This window comes from Miniopterus schreibersii (genome assembly GCF_964146895.1).
Source record: "Miniopterus schreibersii genome assembly, chromosome: 3".
NCBI lineage: Eukaryota > Metazoa > Chordata > Mammalia > Chiroptera > Miniopteridae > Miniopterus > Miniopterus schreibersii.
In genome coordinates this window covers 23,169,493-23,190,342 of record NC_138103.1, presented here as the reverse complement: position 1 = coordinate 23,190,342, position 20,850 = coordinate 23,169,493, and the positions used below count along the sequence as shown (strand labels likewise).

General features: G+C 42.9%; 1 protein-coding gene across 3 annotated transcripts; it reads left to right on the top strand.

Annotated features, from left to right (window-relative positions):
- The first annotated feature begins 347 nt into the window (after nt 1-347).
- PSPH (phosphoserine phosphatase) lies at nt 348-16,855 on the top strand. 3 transcript variants are annotated; one of them, XM_081132406.1, is made up of 7 exons: nt 348-622; nt 8,402-8,541; nt 10,992-11,150; nt 11,852-11,986; nt 12,650-12,795; nt 13,735-13,883; nt 16,348-16,855. In XM_081132406.1, the coding sequence occupies exons 3-7, from the start codon at nt 11,011-11,013 to the stop codon at nt 16,453-16,455; spliced, it is 678 nt and encodes a 225-aa protein (XP_080988532.1). In that variant the 5' UTR covers nt 348-622; nt 8,402-8,541; nt 10,992-11,010; the 3' UTR covers nt 16,456-16,855. The 3 variants fall into 3 exon arrangements, with proteins under 3 accessions (XP_080988532.1, XP_080988533.1, XP_080988534.1); XM_081132407.1 differs by having other exon boundaries at nt 350-622; nt 8,421-8,541; XM_081132408.1 differs by lacking the exon at nt 8,402-8,541 and having other exon boundaries at nt 352-622.
- Nucleotides 16,856-20,850: the final 3,995 nt, after the last annotated feature.

Here is a 20,850-nt window from a genome sequence, read left to right as displayed (position 1 = left end):
AGGAAAAAAAAGAAGAAAGAAAAAGGGTGCAAAGGCTCACTTTGTCACTTACGGTTTTCTGCATTTTAGTTGCGAATATAAGTGGTTTTAAACGTTCTCTTGGGACCTACATTCCTACATGAGCTTAATGTCAAAAAAGGCCCCTAAGAGGCTTTTGTTAATCACAGACAGCGCATTGGTCCCTCGTACGAGCGGCGCGGACCGCGGGGAGCGCCTCTGCAGGTAGGGCGCCCTTGCGCCCCCTCTGCAGAGCGGAGGTGGCGCGGCCGCGGGCGGGGAGGCGCGGCGCGCGCGGGTCGGTCGCGGGCTGGAGCGTGAGGAGGGCGGAGGGGGCGGGCTCAGGAGCCCCTCCCCGGGGCGGGGCCAAGGGCTGCTTCCCAGCCCGGCTCCGCAGTCTTCAGTTTAGATAAAGCACTTGCAAAACGCAGCAGAAAGCACCGCCCTATCGGCAGATTTCAAATGATTGCATGATACCGGGAAGCTTGGTGGGTCTGCACGGGTCGTCCGCCCCGGAGCTGCGCGGCTGAGCGCGGGAGCCGGCGGCAGGCCCCCTGCAGTCGGAAGGCGACCCCGCGTGAGTCCCGGAGGCGGCGGCGGCCCCGGAAGGAGCGGCGGCACCAGGGTGAGTCCAGGCATGTGTTGATCAGTTCGTGTGCCCAGATTTCTGATTTACCCGTGTCCACATTCAGGGCCTCTGTGATCCCACATTTATTTTTCTTAATCAGCATAGGTAAAGTATTTCAAGGGATTTCAGGGCTTTCTTTTCATCCATTTACTTTTGTGTAGCTCGGTCGAGTTTCATCCCACTGCTGCCTGTTACCGAACAGCATGAATGAATGATGCAATCCTGCATAGGGGAGTCACCAATGCAGGATTGGGAAAATCTCCAAAATCTGGAGTTGCAGGTCTGACTTTGTCATCTTCTTTACCATTAGTATTAGAATTTTAAGTACTTACCAGATACATAGTTGTAGTTGTACAGATACAGCTTCAAATTGGGAATTAAATAACTCTTTCATTCATAAACTTACCTACTCTGTCTTATTTATGTGCCTTGCACATTATGATTACAATGTGCATAATGTTTGACCGGTATTGGAATGAGGATCAGGGAGGGAAGAAACTAATAAATCCAAGATTTCGATATTTTATTACAACTGCCTTGTTAGGTTTTCATTATAATAACGATCATGGCCCTGTCAACTGTCATGTTGGTGAAACAAAATAGTTGGGATGTTTTAAGTTTTTAAATAATTTGACACATGCCTAGTAACTTATAAAAAATGTTTTTATTGATTTCAGAGAGAGGAAGGGAGTGGGAGAGAGAGAAACATCAATGATGAGAGAGAGTCATTGATCAGCTGCCTTCTGCAACCCAGCATGTGCCCTGACAGGGAATCCAACCCTGACCTACTGGCCCATAGGCCCACTCTCAACCCCTGAGCCAGGTCAGCTGGGCCTAATAACTTTTTTAAGCTAACATTTTATTGATGTATAATGTCATGCAATAATATGCACCCATTTTAAGTGTACATTTTGATGAATTTTTGACAATTTTATACACACGTAGTTACCACCACAATAGAACACTTCCATTACCCCTGAAAGTTTTCTAGGGCCTCTTTGCACTCAGGCCCCCTCATCCCTAGCCTTACTGATGTGATTTTTGTCTTTTGTCTGTATAATGCATTTGTTTGAATTTTTTAAGGTTTCATATCAATGGAATCATATTGTATGTACTCTTTTGTGTCTGTCTTCTTGTGGTCAGTATAACTTTTTAAAAAATATTTATTGATTTTATAGCGTGTATCAGTAATTCATTCCTTTTTATTGCTGAGTAGTGTTCCATTGTGGGGATATAACACAAATTGTTTATCCATTTATCTGACGGATGGGCATTATAGTTCCTATCACAAATGAAGCTGCTACGAATATATTTTCATTTCTCTTGGGTAAATCTCCAGGAGTGAGGCTGCTGAGTCTTTTGTTAATTATATATTTAACTTTGTAAGGAACTGCCAAACTGTTTTCCGAAGTGGTTGTACTATTTTACATCCCCGCCAGCAATGTATGAGTTCCAATTGTTCTGTGTCCTCGCCAATACTTGGTATTGTCACTTTTTTATTTTAGCCATTCCTCTTTTGAGTTTATTTGCATATCTTCTTTTTAGAAATGTCTATTCAAATCTTTTGCTCAGTTTTTAATGGTTGTTTGTCTTATTGAGTTGTAAGACTTCTTTATTCTGGATACAAGCCCCTTGTTAAATATGTATGTATTGTGAATATTTTTTCCCATCTGTGGCTTGCCTTTTTTTTCTTTCTTTCTTCCCTCCCTCCCTCCCTTCCTTCATTTCCTTTCCTTTTTTCCCCCCCATAATAGTATCATTTGAAGGGCAGGCATATTTAATTTTGATGAAGTCCTCACTATCACTTTTTTCTTTTATTGTTTATGCTTTCGGGTTTTGTTTAAAAAATTTTTGCTTACTTCAAGGTTGTTATATTAGTTATTGTTTTTATGTATACTTTTTAGTGTTAGGGTGAATTTTACTCCTATCAGAAAATGAAACAAATGCATTACATTGTGTTTTCAGAAATCTCTTGGTGTTTTATATATATATGCTTTTCCCTTCTGCCCAGAGATGAAGTAGTTCTTGGACTATGATGCTGTCTTTCCCTTTAAGGACTTGCTTGATTTTTCTTTTTAAAATAATTTTTAAAAATTCAATTACACTTCACATACAATATTATATTTGTTTCAGGTGTACAACAAACTGACTTACAAAGTAATCACCCCAATAAGTCTAGTACCCATCTGACACCATACATAGTTATTACATTATTATTGACTATATCCCCTCTGCTGTATTTTACATTTCTGTGATCGTTTTTGTAACTGGCAATTTGTACATCTTAATCCCTTCCCTTATTTCACCCATCCTGCCAACCCCCTCTCAAATGGCAACCATCAATTTGTTCTCTGTATCTATGGGTTTATTTCTGTTTTGTTTGTTTTTTCATGTTGTTTTTAAATTCTACATATAAGTGAAATCATATGGTATTTATATTTCTCTGTCTGACTTACTTCACTTAGCATAATACCCTTTAGGTCCACCCATGGTGTTGCAAATGGTAAGATTTCTTTCTGTTTTAAAGTTGAGTAATATTCCATTGTATATGTGCACCACTTTTTTGTCCATTCATCTATTGATGGACACTTAGGTTGCTTCCATATCTTGGCTATTGTAAATAATGCTGCAGTGAACATAGGGGTGCATATGTTAGTGTTTTGGATTTTTCTGGATAAATTTATTCCCAGAAGTGGAATTGCTGGGTCAGATGGTAATTCTATTTTTAATTTTTTGAGGTAACTCCATACTGTTTTTCATAGTGGCTGCACCAATTTACAATCCCACCAACAGTGCACAAGGGTTCCCTTTGCTCCACATCTTCACCAACACTTGTTTATTGATTTATTGGTTCTGATAGGTGGGAGGTGATATCTCGTTGTGGTTTTAATTTGCATTTTCCTGATGATTAGTGATGTTGAGCATCTTTTCACATGTCTATTGGCCATCTGTATGTCCTCTTTGGAGCAATGTCTATTCAGTTCCTCTGCCCACTTTTTGTTCAAAAATTGTTGTTATTGGTGTTAAGTTGAACGAGTTCCTTATGTATTTTGGATATTAACCCTTTATCTGGTGTATCATGGACAAATATCTTCTCCCATTCAGTAGGTTGTCTTTTTGTTTTGTTGATGATTTCCTTTGCTGTGCACAACTCTTTAGTTTGAAGTAGTCCCATTTGCTTATTTTTACTTTTGCTTCCCTTGCCCAAGGAGACGTATCCAAAAAAATGTTATAAGAGCAGATGTCAAAGAGTTTGCTGCCTATGTTTTCTTCTAGTTTTATAGTTTGGGCATCTTACATTTAAATCTTTAATCCATTTTGAGTTTATTCTTGTATATGGTGTATGAAAGTGATCCAGCCCGTCCAGCATGACTCAGCAGTTGAGCATCGACTTATGACGCAGGAGATCAAGGTTTGATTTCCTGTCTGGGCACATGCCTGGGTTGCGGGCTTGATCCCCAGTAGGGGGTGTGCAGGAGGCAGCCGATCAATGACTCCCTCATCATTGATGTTTCTAGCTCTCTCTCTCCCTCTCCCTTCTTTCTGAAATCAGTAAAGACATAAAAAAAAAAAGGTTTTTTAAAAAAGAAAGTGATCCAGTTTCATATATATTTTTTAAAAATATATCTTTATTGATTTCAGATAGAGGAAGGGAGAGAGTTGAAACATCAATGGTGAGAGTCATTGATCGGCTGCCTCCTGCACACCTTCAACTGGGGATCGAGCCTACAACCTGGGCATGTGCCCTGACCGGGAGTCGAACCAAGAGCTCCTGGATCCTAGGTTGATGCTCAGTCACTGAGCCACGCCTGGCTGGGCCAGTTTCATTCTTTTGCATATGTCTGTCCAGTTTTCCCAATACCATCTATTGAAGAGGTTAACATCATCCCATTATATATTCTTGCCTCCTTTGTCATGGATTAATTGACCATAGAGACATGGATATATTTTTGAATTCTCTATTCTCTTCTGTTTTTTATAACAGTACCATGTGTCTGTTTTTATACCAGTATACCATGCTCTTTTCATTACTATTGCTTTGCAGTATAGTTCGATATCAGATGGTGTGATACCTCCAACTTTGTTCTTCTTTCTTAATATAACTTTGGCTATTTGGGGTCTTTTTGGGTACCATACAAATTTTAGTATATTTGCTATACTTCTGTAAAAAATATCTTGGTATTTTTATAGGAATTGCACTGAATCTGTAGATTCCAGCATTGCTTTGGGTTATATGGACATTTTAATGATGTTAATTTTTCCTGTCCATGAGCATGGTATATCCTTTTGTTTATTTGAATCTTTTTTTTCTTTTTCTTTGATGTCATAATTTTCCAAGCACAGGTCTTTTACTTCCTTGGTTACATTTATTCTTTTTGATGCAATTGTCAGTGGGATTTTTCTTAATTTCTTTTTCTGTTAGTTTGTTCTTGGTGTATCGAAATGCAACTGATTTCTGAATATTAATTTTGTATCCTGATACTTTACTGAATTCGTTGATCAGTTCTAATAGTTGTTTGGTGGAATCTTTAAGGCTCTCTGCATGACATCTGTAAATAATGACAGTTTTACTTCTTTCTTCTCAATATAGATTACTTTTATTTCTTTTTCTTGTCTGATTGCTGTGGCTAGGACTTTTAATACTATATTGAATAAAAGTGGTGAAAGTGGAATCCTTCTTTTGTTTCTGATCTTAAAGAAAAAGCTTTTAGCTTTTCATCATTGAGTATAATGTTAGCTGTGGGTTTGTCATACAGCCTTTATTGTGGCTGAGGTATCTTCCCTCTATTCCCACTTTGTTGAGAGTTTTTATCATAAATGGATGTTGGATTTTGTTAAATGCTTATTCTGCATCTACTGATATAATCATATGATTTTTATTATTCATTTTGTTTATATGGTGTATCATGTTAATTAATTTGTGGATATTGAATCAACCTTGCATCCCAGGAATAAATCCCACTTGATCATGGTGTATAATCTTTTTAATGTATTGCTGAATTCAGTTTGCTAATATTTTGTTGAGAATTTTTGCATTTATATTCATTAGGGATATTGGCCTCTAATTTTCTTTTTTCGTAGTGTCTTTCTCTGGTTTTGGTAGGTGGTAATACTGGCCTTGTAAAATGAGTTTGAGAGCCTTCCCTCCTGTTCAATTTTTTGGAATAGTTTGAGAAAGATAGATATTAATTCTTCTTTGAATTTTTGGTAAAATTCATCTTTGAAGCCATTTGACCCAGGGCTGGGTTGGAGGAGAGTTCACAAACAAACAATGGCACCTACCAGCACTTCTGTCCCGGGAGACAGCTTGCCTGCCCTCTGCCCCTCCACATCTCTCCCTGAAATTAGTCAATTCAGCTCCTCCCCTTATGTCCCTGGCACTTTTTGAGTTGCTACCCCAGCATTGGAGCCCAGAGTGAGTGAGTTTGTGAGTGAGTTTGTGTGTGGTCCCTTTAAGATCTGCAATGCCTGAGTCCCCAGCAGCCCTTTGTATTCCTCAACCACAATTCCCAGTAGTTTTCACAGCCAAATATTATGGGGACTTTTCTTCCTGACACTGGAGCTCTGAGCTGGGGAGCCCTGAGTGGGCTTGGGAGCTCTTGCTTTTTAGGTGGGACTTTTCAGCCTTGATATCCCTTCTGATTTTTTAACCATGGGTGTGGGACCTGTTCATTTTCTGTCTGCCAGTCTCAACATGGCTTCTTCTTTATAGCCTTAGTTATAGGAATTCTGTTCAGCTAGTCTTCAAGTGGTTCTCAATGATTATTTTTCTATATTTTAGTTGTAATTTTGATGTTGTTGCAGGAGGAGGTGAGCACAGCATTGACCTATTCTGCCATCTTGACCGGAAGCTATCTATTGCTGTACAACAAATTACCTTAAAACCTAGCAGCTTAAAACAACAGACATTTGCCCGGCCGGGTGTGGCTTAGCGAGCGGTTGAGCGTCGAGCTAGGATCCAGGCGATCGGGGTTCGATTCCCGGTCAGGGCACATTCCCGGGTTGCGGGCTCGATCAATGACTCTCTCATCATTGATGTTTCTCTCTCTCTCTCCCTCTCCTTTCCTTTCTCTGAAGTCAATAAAGATATATTTAAAAAACAAAACAAAACAAAAACCAGACATTTGTTTTCCCACAGTTTCTGTGGGCCAAACATCTGGGAGCAACCTATAGTGTCTAGGTTCTTGACTTCGTGCAGGAAAGATTTCACAACACAAGTCCAGGTGATTTTGAAAATACATTTATTAAAGCTGGGGACAGTGAAATAAGGAAGGGCCTAGGATAGAGAAGCAACAGGAGAGGGACTAGGTGGGGAAATGAGCCTAGTCTGGGCTGCTTTGGCTCACTAAGAAGTCAGAGAAAAGTGGGCCTTGGATACAGGTTCAGGAGGTTAGCCCAGACGAACTATTGCTGCCCATTGCTCCCTGGTTGCAAGTCTCATGGGGACCCTTGGAGTTTAAGAGATGCATGCCTGTGGGGAAATGTGCAGGTGTGCTCCTGGGAGGGAGAGCACACACTGGGACCTGTCCTTCATTTTGAGGGATTTTAAAAGCTGGGTGTTTAAGGGAGCTCTTGGGGAGGATCTCAATAGAATATTCATCAGCTTATTCTGATGTGCCAAAATGAGATTTATTCCCTTAACTTCATCTGTCCTTGGGTGTGGTTGGCAAATGACACTAATTGGATTTCTGCTCTCTCTCTGAGTAGAGTGATTTTAAGCTATTTACCCTCTGGTTGGGGAGAAGTGTAGACCGTTTTACTGTTAAATGTACTTGGTTACAGAAGATAGGATTTTTGCAATTTGCTAGATGAGTGTAAACTGCTTGGCAGTTTCACTATCTGCCTCAGTTTCCCTATTTGCTTGCCCTGGGCTTACTAGCCTGTCTCAAGAAGATGGATACATTGAACCTTTTTGAGTTTCGTAAGGACCATATTTGAGTTATTTCCATTCTGGCTCCCTTCCTTTTTCTTTTTAAAAATTTTAAAAATGTTTTTCTCTTAATTAATTAAAACATGTCTATTAATTTCAGAGAGAGAAAGGGAGAGAGGGAGAGAGAGAAACATCAATGATGAGAGAGTCATTGATCGGCTGCCTCCTGCACGCTCCCTGCTGGGGATCGAGCCCACAACCCGGGCATGTGCGCTGACCGGGAATCGAACCGCCATCTCCTGGATCCTATGTCGATGCTCAACCTCTGAGCCACGCCCGGCCGGGCTCCCTTCATTTTCAATCTCACCTTTGCTTTTCCTTACCTTGTGTTCTTAACCACTTCTTTTTATCCTTTGTTTTCTTCAAAAATTTTGCACCTTTATCCACGTCTATTTATAGTTTTAATTATGAGGACTGTAATTCAATCATTGGCTTGGTGCCCTTGTCTTTTGGCAGCAGGACTCTTCTCTGACTGTTCTTGAAAGCCGTGGACTTTGTCCCCTCCTTCTGATGGCAGGGCCGTGGGCTTCTCTCTGTTTGCATTTTGTTCTCTCAGTAGATCTTCTTTGCCTCTTCCTTCCATTGTACCCTGCTAATCAGGGGTAGGTAATTTCCTGTCAGACCTGAAGCTTTTGCAGAGTCAAAGCCACAGAAAAGAATGTTTCATTCCTCTCTAGTGCTGGAAGGAGGCAGAAGTCAAGTGTGTCCCGAAGGAAGCTGTCTTGGGGAAACTGCATCCGACTCTTTCTACCAGCCTTGGTAGGAGGGAGGGGGAAGCCAGACAGTCTCCCTTTCTAATCAAGTGTCTGGACCTCGATATCCATTCCCTTGTACTTTGTTTCTAGGCGCTTCTTGCTCTTGCAGAACTCACAGGACCTCTGGTAAAGAAATTTGTAGTCAGGACCTTATGCTGCATTTTTATTGAGGAGAGAAGCAGGAAGAGGAGTGTCTCCTAGGAACCCAGCGCTGGAGGAACGTGAGTCAGGTTTGTCTTTTGCCCTGGTCCCTGTATGTTTGTCTACCAGTTAGCGGCCTGCTCCTCACAGTTGTAAATTGTAAAAATTGTCTGCTGGAACCTACATGGTATGCATAAATTCTCAGGTTCCCCAAAGAATAGCTGTTATTTATTACTCTAAAATGTACTATACGTTGGAACCCTAGGCCCAGTTACAGGGAATAATTTTGATTCTCCTTTGATCCAGAAGCTTCTCGGACTCCATTGTTCATTGTTTCAACTGTCTAGAGGGCCTGAAACAGACTCGCCCCTCCTGCCATATTGGCTATATTCCAATAAAACTTTAGTTATGGACCCTGAATTTTGAATTTCATGTAACTTTCATGTGTCTGTAAAAAGATATGTATATCTATCTATCTATCTATCTATCTATCTATCCATCCACCCATCCATCCATCCAGGATCACTTTAAAATGGAGTTGGAACTGTCATCCCAGAGGGACTGCCTTGTACATCTTATGTCTCAAGCCTTTGTAATGTTAAAACTGGGCAAAATAACCTTTGGACTGGGCCTAAAGCAGCATTGTATCCCAAACAACTATTTGTAAAGATAACAAGAAATCAGATATGTTACTACAGGGACTGACCGAATTGAAAATTAAAAAATATTCTTTAGAATTAGTGCCAATATATTAGCTTATCTGCACCTATAGAAATTCCTTCCTTCTATTAATGTAATCGTTCCCCTCCCCTTTCTCACAAATACTCCTTGACTTCTAATCGGAACATTAAGGTTTCTTTCTTCATCAGTGCTTCTCAAATAGCTATTGTTTTGGGTCTCGAATGCTTGTTGCCTCGAACTTTGGCCTCTTATCTTTAGGTGACATGTCATGAAACATTATTCTTCTGTCGATTGTTTTCAACTATTTAATATGTGAAAACCATTCCTCATAGGCCATATAAACACAGGTGGCCAGCTAGATTTGGCCTGCTGGCTGTAGTTTGCCAACCCCTGGCTTAAAAGCCTTTTTTTTTTTCCACGCCAACTTTGAACTGGATCATTCTGCCAAGTCCATTGGTTAGAAATCAGTTACGAAGTGAGTTGGCCAGCTCCAACTCGAAGTGAGTCTGTTTTCAGCCGATGTCTATTCTAAATATAGGTTATTTACATCATTCATGTGGCCTTGTTCATAACTCTTTGTGGGGAGCCTAGTCTATGTAGCCTCTAGGATCCTGTTCATGACCATGATTCTAGTCCAATGATTTCCTTTTTTTTTTTTTTTAAATATATCTTTTATTGATTTCAGAGAGAGGAAAGGAGAGAGAGAGAGAAACATCAATGATGAGAGAGTCACTGATCAGCTGCCTCCTGCATGCCCCCTACCAGGGATCGAGCCCACAACCCGGCCATGTGCCCTGACTGGGAATCAAACCCTGACTGACTGGATCCTAGGTCGACACCCAACCGCTGGCCACACCCAGCTGGGCCCAATGATTTTCTTAAAAAGTGAAAAACCTCCAAATTCTTTTTTGAAACTGTCCTCCATTGCTTCTGCAGTGCTGTGGTCTCCCAGAGTTTCTTCCTGTGACCTCCCCTTTTCATTTTATTTCCCGGGCTCATGACTTCAAGGTTCCATTCCTGTGGGCTCTGTCCTCAGCCCTCTTCCTTTTTTCCCCCATTCCGTTCTGGTGACTGTGATCAGGCCACACCTTCAGTTACCACCTCCACACTGCCACTAACGCATGTGTATGTTTAGCTCTGACCTCTCTTCTGAGGCTTACAGCCTTTCAGGGTTTCCCATTACCTAAAGTTAAAATCCAAACTCCTTGGCCTGGCCCAAGGCCCCTCTTGGTCTGAATTCCTTGTGCACTGCCCGGCAGCTGGACTGAGGCTTTTGGCAGTTTCCAGCACGTTATCCGTTATTCCACCTCCATACCTTTGGCCAGGCCTTTTCCCCACTCCACCATCACTACCCTCTCTCCTTGCCTCCGTCTCCCTCCTTCCTACTCCCAGCACACACCAAATTGATGCCCTGCCCTTTGGGAACCCACTCAGAGAGCCACTTGCCCTTCAAGATTCAGCTCATATATGCCTGTGCCTCCTGGAAGCCATTTCATAGACAAGATTAAACATTTTCTTCATGTGCCCCTCTTATCTTATGTACATTTCTATTTTAGTATTTGCCTTATTGCTGCTATTATTAGGTCAGAAACAACTGCATATTGGTTGAACATCAAATATATTTACAAGTTGTTACCTTTACTAGACTGAGTTGCTGGGAACAGGCTTTTGGGTCTGTTCATCTTTGTAACCCCAGCGCCTGACATTTAGAAGGTGCTTAATTTGTGTTAAAAATGAATTGAGTCCATGTGTACATGCTTTTGATACAAATCAAAGTACTTTGGCATTAGCAGGCAAAATTAACCATTGTATGCTAACATTTTATGTCTTTAAACATATTTATCTTTTTTTGTTGTAGGAGGAAACTTCTTCTAAGGATGGTCTCCCACTCCGAGTTGAGGAAACTGTTCTGCTCGGCTGATGCAGTGTGCTTCGATGTTGACAGCACAGTGATCAGAGAAGAAGGAATTGATGAGTTGGCCAAAATCTGTGGAGTTGAGGACGCTGTGTCAGAAATGTAGGAACAGTATTGATTCACTGTATAGAATGATAGAGAAGTGCAAAGGAGATGAACTTTTGGATGACATGCAGGATCAGAGCCAAAATTCTCTGATTTTTGTCCCTGGTTATGAAACATGGGCACAAGGTTTTTTCCTTCCATCACTTAGAGCTGAATTGGATAGTGTTCATTATCTAATCATCTACTTATACAAACACTTCGGGCAAAAAAAAGTTGCATCTGACAAACAAATATGGATAAGACACTCTCTTCCCTTGGTCAGGGGAACAGTGACCTTCACTAACCAAAGACGACGTGGGAGGGTTTTCGTGCTTCGTGTCATGGTAGAAAGCGTGGCCTTAGTGGTTTGCTGGAAAGCTAGTTTTGGTTCAGAGTCTCTCAGTGGATGGCTGGACGAGAGCCCCTCCCACCCTCCTGCCCTCCTTAGTGCTGTCTGCAGTCGCCAGGTCATGGGTGATTTCATGTTCAGCTGTGTCTGACACAAGACATGGCCCTAAAATATTAATGCGATTCCAAGCAAACCTTCAACAGTTTGTTCTCAGGCCTCACAGTCATAGCATCATAGCTTGTCTGTTACGCAGTGGGGTCGAGGCAGCACCTTCCTCGTGGGTGGATGCTGTGGGAGCTGGGGAGAGTTGAGCGTGTGAACTTGGAGAACAGCTGCCCTGGCTGGCCTGACTGTGGGGTCTTCCTCCTAGGACAAAGCGAGCCATGGGCGGCGCGGTGCCTTTCAGAGCTGCCCTCACAGAGCGCTTAGCACTGATCCAGCCCTCCAGGGAGCAGGTGCAGAGGCTCATAACGGAGCACCCCCCGCACCTGACCCCTGGCATAAGGTAAGAGGAACCCTGGTCTGGGTATATTGTCTCTCAGCACCTGCATTTTGGGGTGCGTCCTCCTGAGGACATCTCACCATTACCATATTTATTCTTTTAATGAGGACAATATAATAAGTTTAATTAAAAAATATATTTTTTTACTGTTGACACTATTATAGATGCCCCGTGCTTGCCCCCCCTTTGCCCAGTTCCACCGAGCCCCTGCACTCCCTCCCTCTGGCCGTCACCACAGTGTTGTCTGTGTCCATGGGCTGTGCATATCTGTTCTTTGGCTAATCCTGTCACCTTCTTTCCAGTCCCCCCCCCCATTACTTTAGAGCTCCCTTCTTTGTGGTTCTTTTGGCACTTATGTCAGTGATCCTGCCCATGTCTGTCCTCCTCTCTCCCCAGGGAGAGCATAAGCCTCCTCTTCATCTTGTTTTTAGGTCTAAGGGCAGATTAGAGTTGCCAGAATGGTTTCCTAAAACAATCAAGGCTCACCCTTTAATTTATAAGTGCATTTGGAAAAACATGTAAAACATTAATTCACCGGGTAATATACTTTGTCTGATGTACCTTGGGCAAATGCATTCAGGAGAAAAAAAAAATACTTTAGTTCCCTTTTTATGCTTTCTCTTTTGTATTAATCAGTGTTTGGTATTTTATATTTCTTTTTTGCAGGGAGCTAGTAAGTCGCCTACAAGAGCGAAACGTTCAGGTTTTCCTAATATCCGGCGGCTTTAGGAGCATTGTCGAACACGTTGCTTCAAAGCTTAATATCCCATCAACCAATGTATTTGCCAATAGGCTGAAATTCTACTTTAATGGTAAGACTTTAATGGTAACATTTCCCCTTTCTTATCAGTTTTAGTTTTCAATATCCTAGTAATGTCTCTTGGAATGCAACCTGAGCCAGGAGGCATCAGGGTTAAATACTGAGGTAAAGAATTCTCTTGACTGATGTCTTTTGCACCTTGGAGTCCTTGGCTCAGCAAAATATACTTAGATTGTCATCTCTCCTAGCTTCAGTATTCATACAGCTATCTATCAGTATGCAATGCCTGCACTTAATAAAATGTTAATTTCTGTGTGACTCACATGACTTATTTTGTCATGCATTATATTTCAGTTTTATGAGTGCTCTCATGTGTTTGAACCGATTTAGACTCAGGAAGGAGAGTTCATTTGTAGCAAGTCACTGCCCTGTAGCTGCCTCTGGAGGTGACTCTGGCCCCTTTAAGGACCATCACGGAGACACAGCTGTAGTTTTCTATTATCTTAAGATGTGTCCAGTTATGTCAACGGGTGGCTGACAGTCTTAAAACCAAACAATATTAACAATTTAAAATGTGTTAATAGAACATTTTCAAACCGTCTATAGATAGAGATCATTAAAAAAAGAAGTATAGAATGCATAAGAATGGAAATAATTGATCAAATATAAGTCGGAATCTCCTCTTAGATGAAATTATGTATTAACTTATTTTAACTTTAATATATTACTATTTCATGCTGATCTGCTACCTTAACAAGTTTTGAGAATGACTACACTGGAAGCTTAAAGGAGTAACCTTGTATTTGTAATTTAAAAGCAAAGCTTGTTTATTCTGAGGAACTGGCATGGAAGTCCAGGCTGTGTCACTTTCCTGAGGACCATTCTTACCTTCCTCAGTGACACTGAAGTGAGGATTATCAACTATGCAGAAAGCTGACCCTACTGATAGAATTCTGTGTGTCTTTAACACTGTTTTAACTTCTCTTTTAAGGTGAATATGCAGGTTTTGATGAGATGCAGCCAACAGCTGAATCTGGTGGGAAAGGAAAAGTTATTAAACTTTTAAAGGAAAAATTTCACTTTAAGAAAATAGTCATGATTGGAGATGGGGCCACAGACATGGAAGCCTGTCCTCCTGCTGTACGTATGTAGTGTACTAATCTTTTCCTGGTTGTACTTCTGTTTTAGCTGATTTAGAATTCAGTGGGATTTATGAGAGTTAAGCAAAATAATCTAAATATCATTATAAAATAAAAAACAATAAATAGCCCTGGCTGGTGTGGCTCAATGGATAGTGTTGGCCTGCACACCGAAGGGTCTCGGGTTTGATTCCCAGTCAAGTGCACGTACCTGGGTTGCAGGTTCAGTCCCTGGCCCTGGTCAGGGCATGTGAGGGAAGCAACCAATCTATGTGTCTCTCTCACATTGATGTTTCTCTCTCTCTCTCTTCTCTCTCTCTCTCTTTCTCTTTCCCTCCTTCCCTTCCACTCTCTGTGAAAAAAAAAAAAATCAATGGAAAAAATATACTCAGGTGAGGTATTAACCAAAAAAATAAAATAAAACAGATTTAATATCGATATGTCAACTGACCTTTTGAAAACCCAAGAAAGGTTGCAAATAAGGAAGTAAAATTTTTTTTTTTAATCCTCACTTGAGGATATTTTTTCCATTGCTTTTCAGAAAGAGTGGTAGCGAGAGAGACGGAGGGAGGGAGAGAGACACACCGATTAGTTGCTTCCTGCATGCGCCCCAGCCAAGGCTGGGTATCGAGCCTGCTGACCGAGGTACGTGCCCTTGGCTGGAATCGAACCCAGGGCCCTTCAGTCCTCAGGTGGAAGCTCTAACCACTGAGCCAAACCAGTTAGGACTGATGTGAAGTTTTAACTCCTTTTTACTGATTGGGGAGCTGAGGTTCATGGAGGTTTGATAACATGCCTATGTTAAAGCATTCTATTTTTCTGAATTAATTTTGTTTTCTGGGAATAGCAGGACACAAATGCTATATAGCAAGTGTCCTAATGTGTCCGTCTCACTAGGACTTTGCCTTGATCAACTCGTTCTAACAAGAAAAACTGAAGCAGAAATAGAGTGAACTTTTTTACTCCCTAACGTCCTGAGATCTCAGAATAGTAACTGCTTTTGTAAATGATTAATCTAAAGTGGTCAGAGATCTTTTTGCAACCTTTTAACGTTGCTCGAGTTTGCTCAAGATAACACACACTTAGAAGCTTTACAGGCCCCCCCCCCCCCCCCCCGTGACTAATGCCCTCTGGGCTGGTGCAAGGGGGAGCACACAGGCCTAAGTGCAGTGTTCCCTCAGGGAGCTCCCAGTCCCAGTCGAGATGTGACAAAGTGTAATTTCCAGAATAGGATTTATAATTATATTCCAAAACTGTCAATAGTCTGGCCGAACCAAGAGAAGGGGGTGTGCATGCAGGCGTGTGGCCCCCGGGAGGCGGTCAGAGGCATCTGTGAGTAGAGGAAGGTTAGCGGCCACCACAGGCAGGCCTGGCGGGGCTCAGGGGAGCGTGTCCCGAGCGGGTGGAGGCAGCGGGCAGAGTGGGGCTATGAGCCATAGCTCTGGGCTGGGCAGGAGCAGGGGCAAGGACCGGCGGGAGTGGGCTTGCTCTTCAGCAACCGATGAAGACCCCACACGTCGCCAGGCGCTTGGGTGCTGCCTGTAGGTCATGGGAAGCCCTAGAAAGCTGCAGAGAGAAGGAAGGAGTGTGTTAGCACAGCCCAGTTGGGGCTGGCATGTGGGCAGGGCTGCCACGGAGGCAGGCAGCTCAGTGAGGAGGCTGGATTTAACTGGAAGGCGAGAATCTAGTTATATTCCGCCCCCCAGTGTGGTATGAAAATTAAAGTGAAGAGAAAGGGCAAGTAAGAGAATTTTGTACTTCCAAATTAGTGTATATTGTGTCTATATCCTGGCAGAAAAAGAAGAAATGCCATCTTAAAAGACTTGGAAAAGGGCCCTCACATGACCAGGTTGGCAGCCTGATCTCAGACGGTCAGCCTTCCAATCTGTGAGAAAGAAGTTTCTGTTGTTTAGTTTAGAAAAAATCATTGAGTAAAGGAAGGTATCACTTCATAGAAATGAATGAAGCAATATAGCTTTAAACAATTTTAATGATGAAAAGGAGAGTGCGGTCAGCCTGCTGGGGTTGTCATCTCCTTCAGCCCCGGACAACACACCTCCCGAGGGGCGAGCTGCTCAGGCTCCCCCAGGGCACGGTAGGGAGATGCTGCCCCGGTCCCGAGGCCAGGCCCTCTTTGAAATTTCCTGGACTGGATGGATTGCTGGGTAGATTAGAACTCGGACATTGACCGCCTGATGTGATTTTACCTCTAAGCAATCGTCTGGTTTAAAGAGGCCTTCGATTCTCTAGAAGCCCACAGTGTCTGGGTGCGGGATGTGCACTGGTGCCCCTCGCTCATTCCGCGCCCAGGAGGCTCACGGGGAGCTCTGGAGGCACCCAGGGGACGTTGGGCTCAGGTCTCTTTGCACCAACAGTTCATTCTTCCAAACAGCACTTACTGCCTGAGGCTGCTGTTATCTTTTTTTTTTTAAAAAACCTATCCCTCCTTTTTTTCTTCTTCTTAGGATGCTTTCATTGGGTTTGGAGGAAATGTGATCAGGCAACAAGTAAAGGACAACGCAAAATGGTACATCACTGATTTTGTAGAGCTTTTGGGAGAACTGGAAGAATAACCAATTTTTACAGACTTCACCACTTCAGATTAATTTTTAAAAGTTATACAGTTTGATACTGTTTGTTTACAATTGCCTATTACAACTTAGTGCATAAATTTGGTACTGATTATCTGCACTTCCAAATAAACTACAAGTTAGGGCTTTTAGAAAGTTGCTTTTTTTAAAAAAGCTATAGTTCCAGTATTATTATGACCATCAATTACCTGAAGAGTTTTATAATCTGAATTTTTTATGTATTTTCCTACCTTTATTTTATTTGAAGCTTTTTAAAGGTGGAGAGTCAATTAAACACCTTCCCTGTTGAAAATATGGATTAAGCAGTGAATTATTAGAAAATTAATATTAAGTGAATATATTAGTTTTCCCTTTGGTATATAAATAAAAGTTTATCCATGTATCAGAACGAATTTGTGGCATTTTTATTTCTGCCTGTCATGTATTTCTATAGCCAATATTTCAAGTACTTTAAGTGTTTGAGTAGAAACAACCTCAAGACAGGCAAGGAACCAAGGGAGGAAATGGAGATGCCTCTGAGCACAGGGCAGAGTGCTTGTCACATGTCCCCACCACTCGGCCCCTACCCACCCCTGTGCTGAGTGAAGCTCTGGGCCAGAAGGATGGAAGCACTTTTATTACCTCTTGAAATTTGTCATATAGGGAATGGTTACAAAGGCTTTAAAAAAACAAAACAATGGATGCTGGGCTGGCGTGGCTCAGTGGTTGAGCATCGACCTATGAACCAGGAGGTCTTGGTTTGATTCCTGGTCAGGGCACATGCCTGGGTTTTGGGCCCGATCCCCAGTAGGGGGCGCGCAGGAGGCAGCCGATCGATGTTTCTTATCATTGATGTTTCTCTTTCTCCCTCTCCCTTCCTCTCTCTGAAATCAATAAAAACATATTTAAAAAAATAATGGAGTCTTAAAAGTTTCAGTCCTAAAATGGACATTTGATAATCACATCAAGTAAAAGAACTAAAAACAAGTTTTACTCATCCCAAATGAAGGTCAGCACTTCCCCTAAATGAATTAAGAAGTAACTCCTAAGAGCACATCTGAACTGCTTCTTTCTTACGGATGACTTGGAAGGACCTGGAAGCCAGGTTTATGTTTATTCTGGGCAGTGCCAAGAAAGGGAAACTGCAGAACATGGCTTCAAAGTGTGAGAACTATACGCCCTCCCTGGTGGGAAAATCAGGGAGGGTAAAGACACAGGTTGAGCCCCAGCTGGTTTGCTCTGTGGTTAGAGCATCGGCCTGCGGACTGAAGGACCCCAGGTTCGAGTCCAGCCAAAGGCACGTACCTCTGTTGCAGGCTCAGTCCCCGGCTCCTGTCGGGATGTGTTCAGAGGCAACAAATCGATGTGTCTCTCTCACATAGATGCTTCTCTCTCCCTTCTACTCTCTGAAAAGCAATGGAAAAAATATCCTTGAGTAAGGATTTTAAATAAATGAATAAGTACACAGGTTTAAGAGGAGGTATGCCGTGGGTACTGTTGGATAATTAAGTAGAAAAGGCTAGAAGGGTTTAATATTGGAAATCATTTGAAAAATTTACAATTTAACGAAATAATCAAATTTGGCAAAGTAATCAAGTAATTATTTAGCCAAATAACCAAATCAGACCGATCAGATTTCCTTCAACATCAGAATTTCTATGGGAGAGGCATGAGATAAGTTTGGCAACATTTAAATGAGATCCCCAACAAGGAGGCGGTTGTTCCCTGGTTGTGAAAGCTCCCTGGCAGCTCTCCTAGGAGCTGTTTTGCGGCATTTGTGCTTTAGGCAGTGCTGTGCTCTGGGCAGGACCAGGCAGGCCAGGCCCGGGAAGGGTGCTACAAGCCGCCCCGGCCTTGGCCGCCACCCCGTGTTCGCGGGCTGGAGCAAGCCTTCGCTCGGTAGGCGGGGGCCCGAGAAGCCGTTGGCCCGCCCGAGCGTGCCATCCACAGGGCAGTGGCCGGAACTGAAGGTGCACATTGAATTTGGCTCCGAGGAGTCTGATCTGCTGAGAAATCGTGATACTCACGTAAAACCTTTTATGCCAACGACACAACCCCTCCTCTGGCCCACAGGCTCCCCAGCGCTCAGCGAGCGGCACAAAAGCTGCTCTCACAATCCCTTCTTTGTTGTGTCGGAGGGGTGTTTGCAACGAAGCAACTGCGCTCACGTCTTTCCTGCTTTTCTGACTCATGGGGAACAGCCACAGAATGGCTCTCCCAGGAGTAATATGTGTGGTTCCATTAGGATGGGACTCAGAAAGGGCGGCAGTGTTACGCGGTTTCCTATCCTTGTGACAGTCTTTCCTGCAGATTATCAACACTCCTTATATAATCAAAAAACGGTAAGAATGGGAGTTATAAAGAATTGAAATTTGTCATGGTATGAAGTTGAAACAAGTCCCTCAAAACTTTTATATGCATAAAAAAACAAGGCAACCCTGTGGCCTTCATCCCCTCACCCCACCCCATCTCCTCAGGTTTGCTGCTATTCTCCCTCTTCCACTTGGAAACAGGTGTTTCTCCATGATGCCCAGGGAGGCCCACCGGGCTGCCACTCCCAAGGGCAGGGGGCAGGATGCTAGACCTGGGGCGGGGCTGTGGCCAGGGATTCAGGGAGTTGGCCTCGGTAAGTGATGGCTCACGCATGATGGCTTTTGCCTCCGTGACCCTCAGGATCTTTATGATCAGGTTCAGGAAACTTGGGGAGTGAACTGACCACAAGTCGCACTGCTTATTTTCACGTTTTCCAAGGTGTGTTTATGTTTCCTCATGATCCTCACAACCCCGAGGTCAGCAGTATAGAAATCACTGTCCTCTTTTTAACAGATGGGAGATAACAGTTCATGACTGCTACAGGGTCACATTCAGAGCTGGAACCCAGGCCATGATTCCACAGCCTTCTTCATCTGCGTTACTAGAGCCAACAACTGACTGGAGCCAGGAGATTCCACCCTAAGCTGATATTTAATAACATTGTGATCACAAGTGTTAATGTATATGAATACAGTAGATGAAATTTTCTTTCCTAGGATGGAAGGCCAGTTTTGCAAAAATTAAAGTTTCTTCTTTTTTGTTAATCTTCACCTGAGGATATTTTTTCTATTGATTTTTAGAGTAGGAGGGAGGGAGGGAGGGAGAGAGAGAGAGATATCTATGTCATTCATTGATCAGTTGCCTCCTGCAGCCAGAGATCGAACCTGCAACCCAGGTATATGTCCTTGACAGGGAATCGAACCCGCTACCCTTTGGTGCATGGGCAGACATTCTAACCATGGAGCCACACTGCCAGGGCTCAAGTTTCACTTTTATGGTCGCTGAACTCTAGAAAAACTGTTAATACTAGTTAGAGAATTGTTCAGTACTTTGCTGATCACAGTTTCCAATTCTGAACATATTTCTATATATGTTTATTATCTTCCTTTTGAATTTTTACTGAGCTTATCTAGGCATATCATTAAGTTCTAAGGATTTCTAAAGCTTGCATCAAAAATAGTATGAAGAGCCCGGCCGGTGTGGCTCAATGGTTGAACACCGACCTAGGATCCAGGCGATCGGGGTTCGATTCCCGGTCAGGGCACATGCCTGGGCTGCGGGCTCGATCCCCAGTCGAGGCGTGCAGGAGGCAGCCGATCAATAACTCTCATCATTGATGTCTCTCTCTCTCTTTCCCTCTCCCTTCCTCTCTCTGAAATCATTAAAGATATATTTAAAAAATAGTATGAATAAAGACACTGCCCTGCTTCCTGACAGTCCCAGGTATTTTCTAATTAGAACTGTACCTTCTACGTCTTCCTTCCCTTTCTCCCTCTCTTCTTTTACTTCCTCCCTCATTCCTTCCATGGACTCATCAAACATACCACTGGGCATCTATGCCCCAGCCAGAAACTGAAAGTATAAATTTAAGGAAAAAGTATGACATAGAAATGAAAAGGGATCTTTCCCGGGCAGTCGTGAGAATAAGAGAAAAGCAGCAGGTCCTGTCAGGCGCTAGTCTGGAGCAGAGCGAAGGGTGGGTCTGCGGGAGCTTTCACAGGCAGTGAGGTGGCAGCACATGAATGACCGTTGAGAACGAGCTGGCTTACGCACGTAAGGGTCCCAGACTTACATCCAACGGATGGAGAACGAGACTGGAAATTCTGAGTATTGCCAGTGAAAACTAATAGTGGGAAGAAAGAATACAATTTATTGTACTACGTGGGTTTAATAAAGGGATTCCACAAAGTGGGCAGGAAATGCTAAAATAAAGTGATAATTTGATCAATCAGCTTCACAGAATGTTTCTGTCAAAAGCCAGCAAGCTGCTGAGTTAACGATCAGGTTCCAGGCTCCATCTACCCAGCCTCGCAGCAGCACCGGACACGGGATCTCATGCTTGGTGGCCGTCCTAGCCGCGGCTCT

Bases quoted from the DNA above. Each gene is read 5' to 3' on its own strand.
- PSPH (XM_081132406.1), top strand. From the start codon at position 11,011: ATGGTCTCCCACTCCGAGTTGAGGAAACTGTTCTGCTCGGCTGATGCA. The intron at 11,987-12,649 runs GTAAGAGGAACC...TCTTTTTTGCAG, and splicing joins CACCTGACCCCTGGCATAAG to GGAGCTAGTAAGTCGCCTAC. The intron at 13,884-16,347 runs GTACGTATGTAG...TCTTCTTCTTAG, and splicing joins TGGAAGCCTGTCCTCCTGCT to GATGCTTTCATTGGGTTTGG.